The sequence below is a fragment of the Mastigoproctus giganteus genome, chromosome 6, assembly GCF_048544385.1.
Source record: "Mastigoproctus giganteus isolate SK-2022 chromosome 6, ASM4854438v1, whole genome shotgun sequence".
Classification (NCBI taxonomy): domain Eukaryota; kingdom Metazoa; phylum Arthropoda; class Arachnida; order Uropygi; family Thelyphonidae; genus Mastigoproctus; species Mastigoproctus giganteus.
In genome coordinates this window covers 186275703-186292013 of record NC_143580.1, presented here as the reverse complement: position 1 = coordinate 186292013, position 16311 = coordinate 186275703, and the positions used below count along the sequence as shown (strand labels likewise).

The 16311-nt window shown below is 38.9% G+C and overlaps 1 protein-coding gene across 1 annotated transcript in view; it reads right to left on the bottom strand.

Moving 5' to 3' along the window:
• Positions 1-16311, bottom strand: part of LOC150084809 (uncharacterized) — a 360370-nt gene that overhangs the window by 66825 nt on the left and 277234 nt on the right. The window contains exons 5-6 of the mRNA XM_090376620.1: positions 9317-9520; positions 6214-6307 (exon numbers count right to left, since the gene is read on the bottom strand). Of these exons, the coding sequence (XP_090232746.1) occupies positions 6214-6307; positions 9317-9520 (298 nt within the window). The remainder of the gene's footprint in view (positions 1-6213; positions 6308-9316; positions 9521-16311) is intronic.

The following is a 16311-nucleotide window of genomic DNA, read 5'->3' as shown; positions in this document are numbered from 1 at the left end:
AAAACACGAGAGGTATTAGAACCTATAGTACTTAGTACCGTGCTTGGGTTGGAGGTTGAGAAGACAAAAGAAGATATTTGTTGACATTGGACTTGAACTTCTGTAGATTGTAATTTTCAGGAAATACGTATGAAGGAAGGTTGTTCCAGAAAACGGCAGTTGAATGAATAAATGAGGAAGATGAAAAAAGTTGGTTCTGTGGGTTTGAAGTTGGATAGTAAATGGATGTTGGCTAGTGGCTGCACGTGTTCGGACTGTTTTGAAGGAGAGAGCGGGAATTATAGAAGCCAGTTCAGAAGAACAGTGCCCATGGAAGTATCTGTAGAAAAGGCATGCAGCAGAAACAGTACATCTATGAGACAGTGAGTGGAGAGACTCTATTAGAGATGAATCATTAATTAACCTAACTGCCCTCTTCTGAATGGAATCAAGAAGCCTGAGAGAGGTTTAGGGGCACCACCCCAGATGTGGGAACAATATTCCATGTTAGGGCGGATCTGTGATTTATACAGAGTGAGCAGCTGTTTGGAAGAAAAGTAACGCCGAGAGAGAAAGAGAAACTAAGTTTTTTAGATGCAGAGGACGCAATATTTCTAATGTGCTTGCGCTAAGAGGGATTAGAAGTCAGGGTAATCCCCAAAAGAGATATGTGTTAATCTACTAAATGCAAAGTCTTACACTTGGGGAATAGCAATCCCCAAGTAAATTATACACTTGTTGGGGTTGAATTAAAAACAGTGGAGGAGGAAAGGGATCTGGGAGTTACGATACGGGCAAATATGAATTAAATACTGGAATTTAAAGAGCATGATATACCTCCTGTTATCCTATTTAATAAGAGGGGATATTAACAGTGGATGATGTACAGTAGCATGATTCCTGTAGCGGCAACCCATTGATTAATTCATGAATCGACAGAAACGGTTTCTATTGATTGATGGATAAAGGTTTATAAAGTTGTCATTCGCTGATCAGACCACCTTGATTGGCAACCTCCTTAATGTGGACCACAGTTTTTTTTTTTTTCACCTCTCGAGTGGTAGCACAGTTCCTGATTTATCTTCTTTACTTCATATTTGGTACAGTCACACCTCATGACGATGAAATATCAGTAAAGTGCTATAATACAGCTATTCATAAAAATTCAGTCGCACAGACAGCACTTACTGTGCGTAGGAAGAACAAACAGGGGAATAAATATACAGAATCACCAATCGATCAAAAGCCAATAATGCGAACTTAACTCTTATACAAAGTAAGCTTTTCCTCTCGCATGCTAAGTACAAAAGTTTTTCTTTCAATGGATAATTGACACGTATGTGTTGGTAAAAAATCCATTTGTCGTAAATTTGTATCACGAAAATTATTATACTACCAACCCCTTGGTGGATTCAACCAGGAAATATACAAAACAACTCTGACAAAGATTGGCTCCCAAATGTGAAAATAATTTTACATTTGAAAAGGAACTGAGTGAAGGAGATATTCCATGCAAATATTCACACAAATTATACTGCTACAGAGTTTATGCACAAAGAGAGCTTCCCGGAATATCAACCGTGAGCGGAAATCTCTTGTGAATAGTGTCTAAACTTTAAAAATAAAATTTCGCGAAAAATGCTCATATCACAGCGAAAACTATTGTTCTCTTGTTTCTATTGTTCCGTTAGACTTCCCATTCTATGCTCGAAGCAGTCTTAGACGAAAGCTAAGAAGAGTTCTCTATGGAATACATATTTTCTCGAGATATCCGTACCATTGTATTTTGAGGATAGGAAAGAAGGGGAGGAGCCAGATTTGTCATGCTTAGAGTTCCATCTAAAGTCCAAGAAGAGGATAAAATCCTTTTGCTTATGGGGAGGAGGTGAAAGTTCTCATCACGAAAAAAGGTATATTTTATTCGGCGTCTGGTCCAGAATAACATATGTAGAGATGAAAGACTTATCTTGTTGAGATTGTACCTCCAGGACACTCTCGGTTATAGCGTTACTTCTGCTGTGCAGTTCACCACCCCTCCACTAGAGCTAATGTCAATTCGCGTCACATATTAAGGCTGATTCGATCCATCACATCACTGGGAAGGGAGGGCACGAATCAAAGTCCGATAGCCACTGCTGCCAAGTAATCCCCATATTAAGTTGACTTATTGCAGTTTCTCTAAGTGCAAGGATCCGTTTTTTTATTCTTTTAGAACTATCAAAACTATCCAACAACTTTTACTAGTAGTGCTGCTATCGCAAGTTGTTTCACTAACTCAACCTCACTAAGGCTATGAGGTAATAGGGTTTTGTGTATTCGTCATTCGGTTTGCCGGACAAAAAACCCCAGTTTCCAGCAGAAAAGCCCAATGCAACCCTCGCCTGAGACACCAACTAACTCAGCCACAGATATATGGGGAACTAATCGAAACTCTTTAAACTCCATTTCGATTAGAATTATAATCTTTATATAGTAAAATGTACATCGACAGGCTTCAAATGCATTTTTAAAGTTTAAAAATTTTCGTATATCTATAATGAAGTAGTTTTAATTTGATGCTGTATGGGCCTTTTTACACGCAGAGCCATAACTACAATTTACTCTTTATCGGTAACTTAATTTTTCAACCAAAAAGAATAATAAAAGAAACTCGGCATTGCCGGATACCAACTTATTATCGGACATAACACATTCATTGCTACTTTTCATTTCGCCAGCTAATTGATTAAATAAACAGCGTCCAACGTGTCCATAGTTCTGACATCCTCTTTCCTTGCATCCTCAAGGAATGAGAAGTTCATCAAGTCATTATGTGCTCCCAATGAAAGCTGAGCGAGATGCGAGAAATATTTTTCTACTTTGGAGTTCATATTTCAAGCGGAGGGATACCGAGACGGGGGTCGGAGGAGATAGGCGTGCGCCAAGTATTTGCCACTTCAATCTGTCCACGCTCCGACGACCACACTGCCATCTATTTACTTACGGGACCCAACTTAAGAGCGGTAGACAGGTCGTTTGTTAAAACGGGATGGACACGTCTGGAATTTGTGTCAGTGTCCGGAACATGGTCACGGTGTGTGCCCGCACACCCAGACATACACTCAGCCATCATAAATTATCCGAACATTCACGGAAGGAGTGTCCGAAAGAATGCTATTTGTCTTGTTTTCATTTAGTGACCTACGGGTGCCGCTAGATGAGCTTTCTCGAAATAATTTTCGAATTGAAAGTTCTTAAAAGTTTCGTCTTCTTTGTTTCAGCATCTGTGAAGGAAATGCCTGGCGATTTTCGCAGCAAAGCAGAAATACAAATCTACTTCGCAATTATGGCAGATCTGAAAATTTGTTGAAAATCAATAATGGTATGGTGCCATTTTATTCCTGCCTAGGTTGATATTCACAGAAAACATATAAGTTAATAAACACAGCCGAAAAAGGGGTAGTCGTCATTGCACAGTGACCAACTAACGATTAGCATCTATACTGATATCACTGGGGGGGGGGGTTAAGCTATTTAGGTGGGAGGGAAGAAGTCTTTAGTTTTTCTTAGCTTTAATGGTCGCTTACGATCAACCGTTCGAAAATTCCTTGTTGCGAAAATACGCGATTTCCCTGTTCAATTCTGACACAAATAATCTCTGGAATGTTTAGAAGCTTCGAAAGGTATCGTATGATAAATACTGCACTGGAAACCCACCATTCATATACGTATGATACGAAGAAACGAACTTTTGTGCATCTGCCGAAAAAATCATTCATACGTTCGCCGTTACCAAAAAATGATTATCCAATTTTACTTTACCAAACTCTCTGTCTTGAACAGTTTGGCAGGTAATTTATCCAGTTACCTGCTCTACAATATGCTGTCCAAAGATCTATTCTTCTGTTACTCCCAAAGATTTCATATTGTGCCTTTCTCTCTCTCTCTCTCTCTCTCTCTCTCTCTCTCTCTCTCTCTCTCTCTATTCATTTTACTGATCCCTTCAGGGCCTTATATACCTTAATCAGGTCCACTAAATAATAATAATAATAATAATAATAAGTAATATTGAAGTTTTATGCAGTGATCCCATCCCTTTCATGAGCCCAGTGTGGGTTCGTGAAGGGGATGGGACCACAGCCTACTTGAATACTGTTGCTGAACAGGTACATACATCCGCTCATGTTCATAGTTTATCCAACTGGTAACGGTTACTTCCGATAGGATAATCCGATTGACTAGGAATGATGTGGAAAGAGCTATTCGAGGCAGGAATCTATAATTCTTGCCCAGTCTGAGGCAAATGCACGATGCGATCGTGTCTGCATTGGTCGCATCCCTGTGGATCACTTTGGCACCTTGCGGAGTCCATGCCCCCGATGACTTGAAGTTGTTCTGAGGGTTAAAGGTGGGCTAACCGCTACAAACTGGTCACTGAATGTCAGCGTGAACACACACACACACACACAGTAACTATTGACCGTAATATAAATATAACGCTAAGCAGCCATATAACATTATATGTATATAAAGCAAGGGTACCCAACCTTTGTTCGGGTTGAGAATCAGCTTCATTTGAAATTCAGAACATCTTGCGAGAGATCAATGACAAATTATGAAAGGAAAAAATGCCAGTGGGAATTTAATGTAAAGAACTTTTTATTTCAACTTTAACATTGTTGAATTTCGTTTTTTTCTTGAAATTGCTATTCAGTAACATCTATTGTATTAGACAACAGTGCACACTTTCCTGAACTTTAACTCTTCCATTCCTCTCTGCTGAAAGCCATAACAGATGTTCTTTACTCATTTAGAAGAAAGTCCTTATATTTATGAGAACCGTCAGGAAATGCTTGACATGACTCTGAGAGCCACTCAGAATAGCTCCATGAGTCACATAGCTCGCAAGGGCTACGTTGGATACCTCTGGCCTATATTGTGCGTATTCAGTTACACCATCAACTTATTTGTCAGTGTTGAGGAACTGATTTACGCCTAAGTTGCAATTGCCGGTATAAATTAAGGCAAACACCTCGTTGTGCGTCACTGGCGAAAATTTAAACAGATTTCCTTGACTGATGGACAGCTCGTAGATAAAGAAATTTCGAAGCGTCACTCGACTGGTCCCTATGAAATCCAGATTAATTCACGTGCCAATTTACTGCGCCGTTTTTATAAAGAAAACTTGACCCCGTAACTCTGAAAAGGTCCTCCTGTAGAGGGAGCTGAAACTTGTCTTTTTTTTGCATGGTGCGGACTGACATAGCTACACAATGTGGTCCGCATGTATATTCGCCAAGTAGCCCCTTCGCATGTCAGTCTAACTTGCAGAGGTAGTTTGATTATGCAAACCAACACATGCTAAGCAAGCTAACAGATATATTTATCTATTCGCAGCGATTTGCGAGAATACGTATTTGCAATATGTAAAGACATTAATTTTAAGAAATTAGTTATTTTTAGAGGATTTTTCGAAATTACCTAACGCTATAATTAACTATGGATAGTCACTTTAGGTTACATTTCACGGAAAGAACAATACCGTTTCGAATATCTACCGATAAAAGGCAACTTAACCTAACATGAACTTATAAATCAGGCTTACAAAAGCTTAAAGTGATAGTATCTTTGCCTGTTCTTTAGTAAACAGAGTTAGGCGAGCTGTGTTTCTTAAAAATCAACGATTTTAAACACTTCAACGACCAATGAATATTATTAGCAAGGTCAACAGATCGCCACGAGCTCTCAATCAACAAAAATTATTGGTATGATTGATAATATGTACGATTTCTGAATGCTCTTCCCAGGTCCGTGTTAATGTTTGGGCCTGTACCCTAATGTAGAATAAAGCGCACGTCAGTATTGTTTATATGATCAAATCGACAAAACACTAAAGAGCTCAGTGCTGCTCTTTGGAAGATAGGTGCTTCCATTAATCTGTTCACTGGTTACACACTTAATTAAACCCTCTGAAAGTTTAACTTAAAGTGAAATGTACTTCGGAGAAATAAAAAAAGAAATCCTGATAAATCGATGTGGGTTGAAAATAAAGGAACCTACCTGATAACCCCACTCACCTTGCACGCGTCTTCTGTGCCCCTGTTTCTGTGACAATTGTTATTTACTTTAAAAGAGTTACTGTGATGGAAGTAATCGAGTTACAGTTGATTCGGCTTTTGTCAAGCATCACTCTTAGATGTAGAGAAAAGCATCTTAATTAAATTGTCCACCTCCTTTGTCCTCAGAGTCACTTACCGAGTTTCGAATGGCCATACACGAACAGGCATCCGTCAGTTCCATTGACGACGGCTTGAATAACATCCGTCAGCGAGCTGGAACACACTTCCGCCTAGAAGAAAGGGAAAAAAGTTGAGTTTATTTCAGTTGAATTCCTTTGAAGCAGCTCTCGCTACACCTTGTAAGAAGAGTTTTTCCCTTTCATTAAGTTCCCACCCTCTCCCTTTGACCACTGTCATGTAACATCCGTCACGCGTGGTCTAATGACCAATGGGTGTTTTCTCTTCGCAAAGCTCTTTAATAATCATCGACTTCTAGTCATTTGCCTCCAGTCATTTCGGCTCCTTTATAACAATGGAAGAAATAATAAACGTTATTTCACATGATCAGGGATTAAATTAATTTCCCTCTCTTCATTGTGTTTCCTGTGCTCACGACTATAGTATAAAAATAGAAACACAGAAAATGGAAATTTTCCTTTTCAGTCAGAGGCTGAATCTTCAATTCAACTGGAGCTGGAACTTCTTTTTATTCCAATGATAACTTATATCTTTCCCTTAAGACAACTGAGTTTATTCTTAAAATTCCTAAAATTTGTTCAATTTTTGCATAATTTTTAGGCGTGTCTAATTAAGAAAATCTCTGTTTTACTCATATATCACCATGCAACCTACTTTCAGGTAACCCGCCATCTCTATCAGAATACTCGAATATAACTGCAGTCATAAAATGCAACTGGATTAGGGAGTCTGAAAGTGGCTTGAAATGTTACCAATTTAAATACTGTATTATAATTATTTAGAACTCCTTAAAATGTTATTTTAACATTCTTTCAAGAATTGTTGCGATAAACCAGATAGTTGCTTTTCTTCCTTTATCACAGGCCAGAACCAGTACACAACGTATCGTCCTACGCACATGAGCATACACTTGCGACTTCAATCCACCCGTCAATTTTAAACATGTCCGCACCTGTTAGAATGTACATAATTTTATATGAACCACACAATATAGTAATACAGGTAATTCTACTTGTATTTCGTACTTATGTATTTCCATAAGGATGTATAAGGAGCGTCCTTAAGGGGAGGGGATGCAGCGAGTGCGACGCGCCCGGGCTCTCGATTGAAAAGGGTCTCAAATAAAAAAGAGGGCCTTCAGTCCCGTCAAGGGGCACCAGGTGGTCCCACCATTAATTCGTGTACCCTGAAGTCTAGGACCAGCTCTGTGGACATTTTCAAGACGTCGGATTGGAATATCATATTCTATCAAAAAGATAAAATGTGTGTTAGTGCTTAAGATGTATTAACTGATTGATTATTCTTATTGCACATTATTTTAATCGAGTTACCTCTACGTTTTCGTCCTCTACTGGAGTGCCCCAGGGGTCATCTCTTGGCATACCCTACTATTTAACGTGTAAATAGTCACCCAACTCTCCTAACAATGCAGATCATGTAAAAATTTTCACATCTTATCATAACCTTAAATCGTCTTGAATTCCGACATGTAGCGCATTAAATTTATTTTAATTTCTGAGCCTCATATAACAGCTTTACCAACATTTACAAAAGTAAAGTTGTTTCCTTTAAAAATCCTAGAAAAACAAGAGTCATCAGTTTACATATAATTTAAAAGTTCAATCAATCGAAAGAATTAACGAGATAGATTTGGGTGTTATATTTTCCCGAAATTGTACATCGTTTATAATTAATTTTAATTATCTATCGTGCATTTCACCTTATACTTGACTATATGGCTCTCTCAGAGTATGAAGAGAAAATCAATTTATTCAATTAAATTTTTGATCTCATCGTACACAGCCCTTATGTTTATATATAAGATGATGAACAGTAAATGACCCAAAAGACCTACTATAACCCCTCAGCTATAAACAGATTATATGAAGTAACGCTGGATTTTGTTTGAATTGTTTCTATATAAAAACGGTCTAGAATTTAAAACAGCAAATTAAGGATAATGAACAGCTTAAGATTAAGTAAACACGTGAATTAGGCGATGGATTTACTATTGATAATACTAAATAACTTTTTACATAATTTTGAAGTAGTTATTTATGAATGTTTAATGATGTCTCTGAGGTTCCACTAATATGGTGATTGTATTTAAATTTTCATGCTTTAAATTGTATGATAATAACTAGGATTTTAATTAATTTTATTATTGTTTGAAGTTATACTGTTAGGGCCTTTTTTAAAAAAAAAAATAACATTTTTTATCGCTGCTTTGCCAGAATTTCGGAGAGAGGTGATATCAAAGCCCTAGGCGTGATTGCTGAAGTGATATCATTTGAGTGGATCGTGCTGAGAAAGGTGATGCCTTTATTAATGTTCCTTTGATTCAATTTGTATATTTCTCGCCAAGACAGGCTGATGCAATAGGAAACTGAAAATCCAACTGTCAGTTCTCCCCTCCCTCGGTATAATCACCCATTTATTTCTATTCTTTAATCAAATACTTCATCAGCATTGATTCAGTGCAAAATGTAAGAAAATAACAGTCTAATTTTCACAGCTGGCTGGGCGGTTCGTTCTGTCTGCTGTTTCTTACAACTAACCTTAATTACACCGCTTACTGTACTCCAAGGAGGCGCGTTAGGCACATACTGAGTGACTTTGTTATGCATTCCACGTGCCACGTGGGTGAAAATGAGCGCCATTCTCCTTTGAGAACGCGTATTCTGGGATCGCCTTGGCACATTAATGATTCGACATTTCCCAAAGTGTTCGAATAATCCGATTATTTGCATTCACAAGTAATAAATCTTCGGGCATAGAGCGGAATATCTTCATAGAGGGCTATTATGCGTAATTAGATTCTAAAGGGAGAAACGCCCCACGTTGCACGTGATATACAAATCAAAATGTAGGAAATTAATTTGCAGTAATCACTACCCTACATATTGAGGCACCAGAACGAGAGAAAAAAGTTATCTCCCTCGGTTTAGGCGTAAACGAACTGTATTTGTGTCGATTATATATTTCTCGAAAATTCAATGCATCTTGTACAAGCACGTGGTGAAAACGCTGAACTGTCCCCTAGTCAAAGCAACACTGGGAAGAAATGCTCAAATTCGAGGAATATAAGTATGCATACCAACCTGGGTGTCGTCGGGAGGAAAGATGGCATCAAAGGCGAACATTTTAGGAGCCGACACTCCAACCCTCCTCTCTGCTGGCGTAGAGAACCCACAAGACGACGGATCGTAAACAGTTACTTGTTTCTTTCTGGAGTCTACGTTGAGAAAAGACGATCCATTGTCCCCTAAATAACTCCCTGAAGAGATCCTTAACATCACTTTTACCTAACGGGAGAACAAGGAATGATTAAGGCTACATTTCGGAATCATTTGGATGTTTAGTACATACTACTGAAGCGATTCTGAGAAACCATACACTTTAGTCGTTTTTTAAAGTAAAGATTGAGTATTTTATTCCTTTCATGCTCTGCTCACTTTTGTCAGTAAATACATGCTGCTGTTATAAATGACCTTTTATTTATTTTCAAAAATATAGTAAAATCTCACTACAATCAAGCTCTCCATAGTGACGAAATCAAATTCTTGTTTTGTGGTTGTTTATTTGTGCCTATAAATACAGGGACGTTAAAAAGGGTTTGGATGTTTCCTTTCAAATAGATTAAAGTTGTGGTTTAAATTAAAATAGCCTTATTATTCAAATATAAGTTAATGGTGCGTTAAAGGTTGCTTTGCTGCTTGGAAAATGCTTATTTATAGATAGAACGGAACAGGTTTGGAGGTGATGACAATAATCAACCCTTTCCATACAATAAACCATCCTTTTCATAACTAGACTCTCCCTATAACCGGTATGCATCGAGCAGAGTGACGAAGGCTTTCTTCCTCGCTTTAAATGGATGCAGGGCATTAATGCAGAGGGTGGCGTGGGATGCAGGAAGGCAGGTGAAATATTTACAACGACGCTCGTCTGAAGCCACAAAACAAGCGGGTGTCTTCCACGAACTGTTTGCGCACGTGCTCCTCGAGTAAATCACACACCCTTCTCTTTGAACACGATAACGAGCGAGAGCCTGTCTGCTTTAGCTGGGAGGTGTGAGGCCAGTGGCGCGCGCTAAACAAGTCTGGGAGGTGTCTCAGAGCTACCTGATGGGGCGAGTTTAGGGTACAAACCACCGCTTCTCTCTTTCGTAATCCGCAAACCTTCTGCCTGAAAGGTGCCCTTTATCCAGGAAAAAACTGCCATTGCTAAACAAAAAAAGTATATATATATATATGCTTGGAGGATTATCCATCGCGTAAAGGGCGCTTCCCTGTATTGCAATGGTGTAAGGCAGGGAAGGTATCGTAAACAGGAAACATCTGGAATAAAACTCAAATAGTGATAATGTCACGCTGTCAGCATATATAAAATCGGCAAACGGCTGTGTATTTAAGGCTTTTTTCAGAAAAGTCTGCAATACTTTGGGACTTACAAACATTCCTTAAGATCTTTCAGAAAACAACTCAGAAATCACTTACGGATCCAGAAATAGACATCAACTACATATGAAATAATTAGTTTGGTCTCTTCCTCAATTGTGATCTTTCCATATATAGAACATAAGCAATTTCATACTTCAAACCGACCACTCTCACAATCCATGATACTTAAATTTTTACGCTAAACAGACGTTGAAATAAATAGGAATAAGGCATTCAGAAAGTCTAGTTAATGCGTGTAATTTGCATATTTGCACTAACAAATCGTCAAGTATTAGTTTTTCGTATGAGCATTTATTGCCGGATACATTTACTGCTTTTAATGTTTTTCATTCTTGTTAAAAATTAAATTATATAAACACTTATGACGTTGCTATGGCCTTGAAATGCTCCCCTTCTGGTGGCTGAGTTAGTCGGCCTCAGGCGAGGATAGCATGGTATCTTCCCACGAAACGCGAGTTTTTCGGCCAGTAAACAGAAAATCGACCACAGAACGCACGTAATTTACAGGCAGTATACACGGAGAAATATGGCCTTACTCGCTTATGCTCCTAAAACCCTACTACAATAACAGGATTGCTGATTTGAGAAATTCATTTCAAAATTTGGAGGTCGCATTCCGAAGAAATTTATACTGTCTATAAACTGCGTGTTTCTACGGCTGGTTTGTGATTTACTATAAAGGAAACCTGAGTACCCGGAGGAAAATCTCGTATACACAATCTTTGGTGGATTAGAAGACAAATAAATTGCAATCTATAATTTTAATCAAGTTTAAAAGCTGATTTGTGTCATATTAAAATTAATATCGTTATCAATAAGCAGCTAGCATGAGAAACGTAAAATAACCGACGTAAGTAATAAAATAGCGCAGTACGAAAAAACTCCACTTTCAATGGATGCTTCCGAACATGGAGGTTATAAGGATTGGTCCGGAAGAATCAATGTGTCAGAGTTGACATATGAAACATTGATGCTGTCACACCTGTAGGGCCATGGCATTCATTCCCTGTCGCTTTAACACGAGATAGCTTTTTTTATTTATTTCGTTTTAAGCTCCTGAACAACCACGCTGTCAGACACGGCATTTCAGGTTGTACATACAGGTTACAATTTCCACGGTCACAAGTCAGAACCTAAAGTAAGCCAATAAAACATAATTTATGTTATATGATGTACAAATATATAAAGTACAAACTAGTTAATAGGCTTGCGTGCCCTATTAAAGGAGTGGTAAACGAAGCTGTTCAAACACGACCACCATTGGTTGACTTGCCTGACACCTTTGGCTCTTACTCGAAAATGTTCAGTCGATTTGCATATCGGTAGTTGAAAAACGACAGAAAATCTTACAACTTGTCTTAGACATCTCGAACTTCGCACGAAGAATGCTCAGAAAAAGTTCCTCGATCGGGCCGAGTTTACGATTCGGCCCCAGTTCTTTTTTCAAACGAGTGGGAAGTAATACACAACTTTTAGGAGATTTAGTACTTCACAAATTCACAAAAGGGGGCAACAGAAACAACTAAAATTAAAGGAAAGCTTGATAAATGTAACCCCTGACGCAAATACATTCCTGAAGTATAAGAAGGCGATGATTATCTGATGAACATCTTTCTTTTCCCGATTAATCATCACAAAACAGTTCCAGAAAGAAGAAAATCTTGGAATAGGAGCTGGAAGAGTTTAGTGATATAATTTCGATTTGGGATGACATCTTTCTACGTCCATCTACCAGAGGAGCCGCCTAAAGTTTTCGAGAACACTTGAGAAGAAATATGAAGGGGATTTACAGCCGGATTTATCTGAGGACGTGAACCGTGGCTAAAAAACTTAAATTTTCGAGCTCGAAACTCCATCAAACTGCACAAATATAATTCATCGCTGCATTAATCATCTCTAGAGGAAGTTTCCATCGGCAAGATGATCGAAGCACATATTTTACAGCTAAAAGTGGTAAACTATCTTTTGCGTGTCTTCACTTCACTCCGCTTATATCCGTCATCATCGGAATCACCTGTGAGTGGAGGCTGTTAGCGCCGGATAATGAACAACGCTTATGACATCCTATTCGATTGCCCATGGCAAAGGTCATTATCGTTTATCGTTAATCCCGTTACACCACATGGGGAAAAGGGGGGAAGAAGAGCTAATAAAGGACCGTAGATGTCACCGAAATGGGTAGAAGATGTTACAAATGTCACACTGGAGATAGGGGCGTCGCGTCAAAAAACCACCTATCGCGGGTTATGTGACAACGCGCCTTTCGGCATGACCTCTCGCAACTACCGCCATTAATATGGATAGGTAGCGGGCCCCTCGGATGAACTAGGAGTTCACTGCCGTCTGTGGAGCTATTTAAGACACTCAATTACTAAGCGGGACCAGCAGCTGGTGGTGAGCAGCATGGGACGCAAAGCGAGTATGCGGCAGTGTCCCCAAGGGCTGAGGTTGTTTGCGGAGTCAGCGTGGTTCGGGTCTACCCTGCGAGACATCAGTATGCAACCTGTGTCTATCGATTACCGCGTCGCAGCACGCGGCCTTTTCTTGGCGAGGGGCTCCTAAATGGTTTTGTATTGATTTGTGGCGGCTTCCGTGTAGCCCCCTTGTCGTCTGTCTTCCGCCTACAGATACCGTCTGCTCTCTCTCTCTCTCTCTGCGTCTAAAGAAAGAAAGAAGGAAGGAAGTATGGTAGACAGAATCACCGTAACTCATTACTAGATCTATGGAGGTTTCGTAGGGAAAACAACTTTAAGACACAGACGTTGCCTATAGGTGCCACCACTAATAGGATTTGCCTCTGCTTTCAGTTACGAGAGTACATGTCGAATTAACTGACAGAAATTTACATGCGCCCAGCTGGTGGTACTTGTCAGCCTTGGCTTTTTTTATGTTTGCAGAATGATTTTCTTGTATCGTAATTTGAGGGCGCTTTTCCCGTGTTGTACGTTTGCTTGAAGAAAAGGGCGCAGCATAATGTCGACAATATACAGCTGTTGTCTATTTAAAATATAAAGAAGAAAAATAATAATCATACCGTTCAGGGAAACAGAAAGCCACGATGTCACTCGTTTTTTTTTTTTTTTTTTATCGAATGTACTGATATTGATTCAATTCTCGCTGTTCACTTATTACTTCAAAGATTATAAAAATCATACGCTATTGGAGAGATCCACGGTGATGTCTCCAATTGCACGAAAGGCGAACACAGGTTGAACCTGAGAAGATTTAATTACGATGATTTTTTGGTATAAAAAAAAAAGAAAGAATTGAATACGTTGCTAATGGAAACAAACTTTATAGAGATGACATTTTCAGCTGTCACTGGAATTTTAACAGCAACGTCCTGGTACAACTTCCACCTTGACTTTTCTCATATACCCATTGTCCTCTAACTTCTTCCAACTTGCACTGTCCTAGGGCAATAATTTTCTTTATGGACATGTGCAGAGAGTAGCATCGCCTCTGGGAGATACTGCTTCCGATGACGTATTCCTTCTCCGAAGAAAGAGATTTTAAATCTCAGAGAGAAAACTTAATTCTTCATTTCTTTACGTAAATCAAGACCTTTTCAAAATCACGCAATCATTATGAATTCTAATTAATCTTTCTGAAATGAAAACGGTAAATTGAAAATTCCCTTTCGTATTTAAGAAATGTTTGTTAAAAAGATATTTGCATTTCTAACTAGCTATTAGCGTTTGTCTTCATCTACAGAAGAATCGGGTCATGGAAGAAATCTAAATTCAGAAGGTTAATTAAAGGAGATAATTAGCATCTTATCTAAGTCTTGATTATAACTGCCGAGATAGAAAGAAAAATAATTAATTGCCCACAAGACCAGGAAAGTGGGGAGAGAGAGAGAGAGACACAAATGTCAAGAAAACAAAAGACGGGATTTTTTAAATTAGAAATAATCAATGCAACTATCCTCCGAAAAATGTTTAAATTTTTTTTCTGTTCGAGCAGATATATAATTATGTTAATTGTATATTGTTTTCTATATAGAAACAAGATCACCTTTACTATTTTTGTTTTTCAGCAAAACCCCTACGTGTCTGGGTAGAGTACATACCACAACTTGGTTGTAACACTAACCTGGAAATAAATGTGCAACTGACTGTGACTTTCAGGGATTTTATGTTAGGAATTCATGTCATAATCTGAAGGTGTCTGTTATCATAGAAGGTACTCTAGTGCGTCGGAGTCCGCAAGAATGCTTCTCTACCGATCTGAGAGTTAACTGCATATCACAGAATTATCGGCTTGGAACTTAACCCAACCAAGTCCACACAAATAGTGTTCACTAAAGAAATGCCTAAGATCAATATAACTATCTTCCTAGACGGTCGCCACATCAACAGAGTCCATCACCGCGAAGATCCTGGGATAATCAGCTTATCTTCACCTAACATTATGCCAGTTTCAAGAGTTAAGATGAACCCTTGCTGGTTACAGAGAGCTGAATCTAGTGGAATTTATCATCTAGCACTGATCACTCAATACGTCGAAAGATGAGCCTTCCCAAGTGGCCTCCACCTCCATATCAGTGATTTGGGCCTCTGCTGGGGAGTCTCAACTTAGAATTTTCTTTAGCGTCGACTATTGATTCGGAAAACTCTTCGGCGAGTATTTGGATTTGAACGTGTGCAACCTGACAGTAGAGTCAAAAAGACATTGTGCAACATTTATTGGCTCTATTTGATAAATCCCTGAAGAAGTCGCATGGTGAATTCGAAAGGCGACGTAGCGAAAAAAATATTTGTAACATTTTTAGTGAGGGTGCGTCCGCTGCCGACATATTGGCCGGAATGAGCACCATCGAAACATTTCTGAACGCCGTAAACCGGAGAATTTGATTTTTTCCTACAGGTACGAATGCTGTTTGAAAAGTAAACTAATGTTTGTAGAAAATACGTTTAGTCAGAGAACTATAAAACAAACAACACGTAAATAAAGACACATTAATACACTACCCTTTTTCGTTTAAATTAATCGTTATCACCGAATTAGACCTCCAGATGTATTTCCAAAGTCCCGAAGAGATGAAAATCAGAAGGTGCAAAGTCGAAACTGTGTTCTGGATGAGCAAGTTCCTGTTTATAATACTGTAACCGCTGTTGTGTACAGTGCAGGATTTGTTTGGCCTTGTTGGAACTGACTGCACGTAAAACAGACTTGCTTGTTGGATGACCATTTAATCATACACAATTCACAGTCACTGAAGAATTTATGGGGACTTGGTGTTCCTTTGGAATACCGATGAAGCAATTTACGCGTAAATTGCGTGTGTTTTGTGGTCGATTTGCTGTTTGTGTGTCCGGGAGAAAAAAAAAAAAAAAAACCATGCTCTCCTCACTCGAGACCAACTAACTCAGCCACATTGTGAAAAGACCCATAAAATTCCTCGCATCATTGATGGTACTCGATGTCTTTTCCACCCTGTGTGGGGAGGACGACGATCCCACCAACTGTGCTATCCACGAGGGCTTGGAATACCGAAATGAGATAGTTGGGCGCACCCCATTTATCCATGTTTCAATTAGGGAAAATATTTTGGTTTAATCATCTAATTTCAACGAAAGAAATCTGTGGTACGTTCTTTTGTTGGTATTAAGAAAAGGAACATTCCGTGC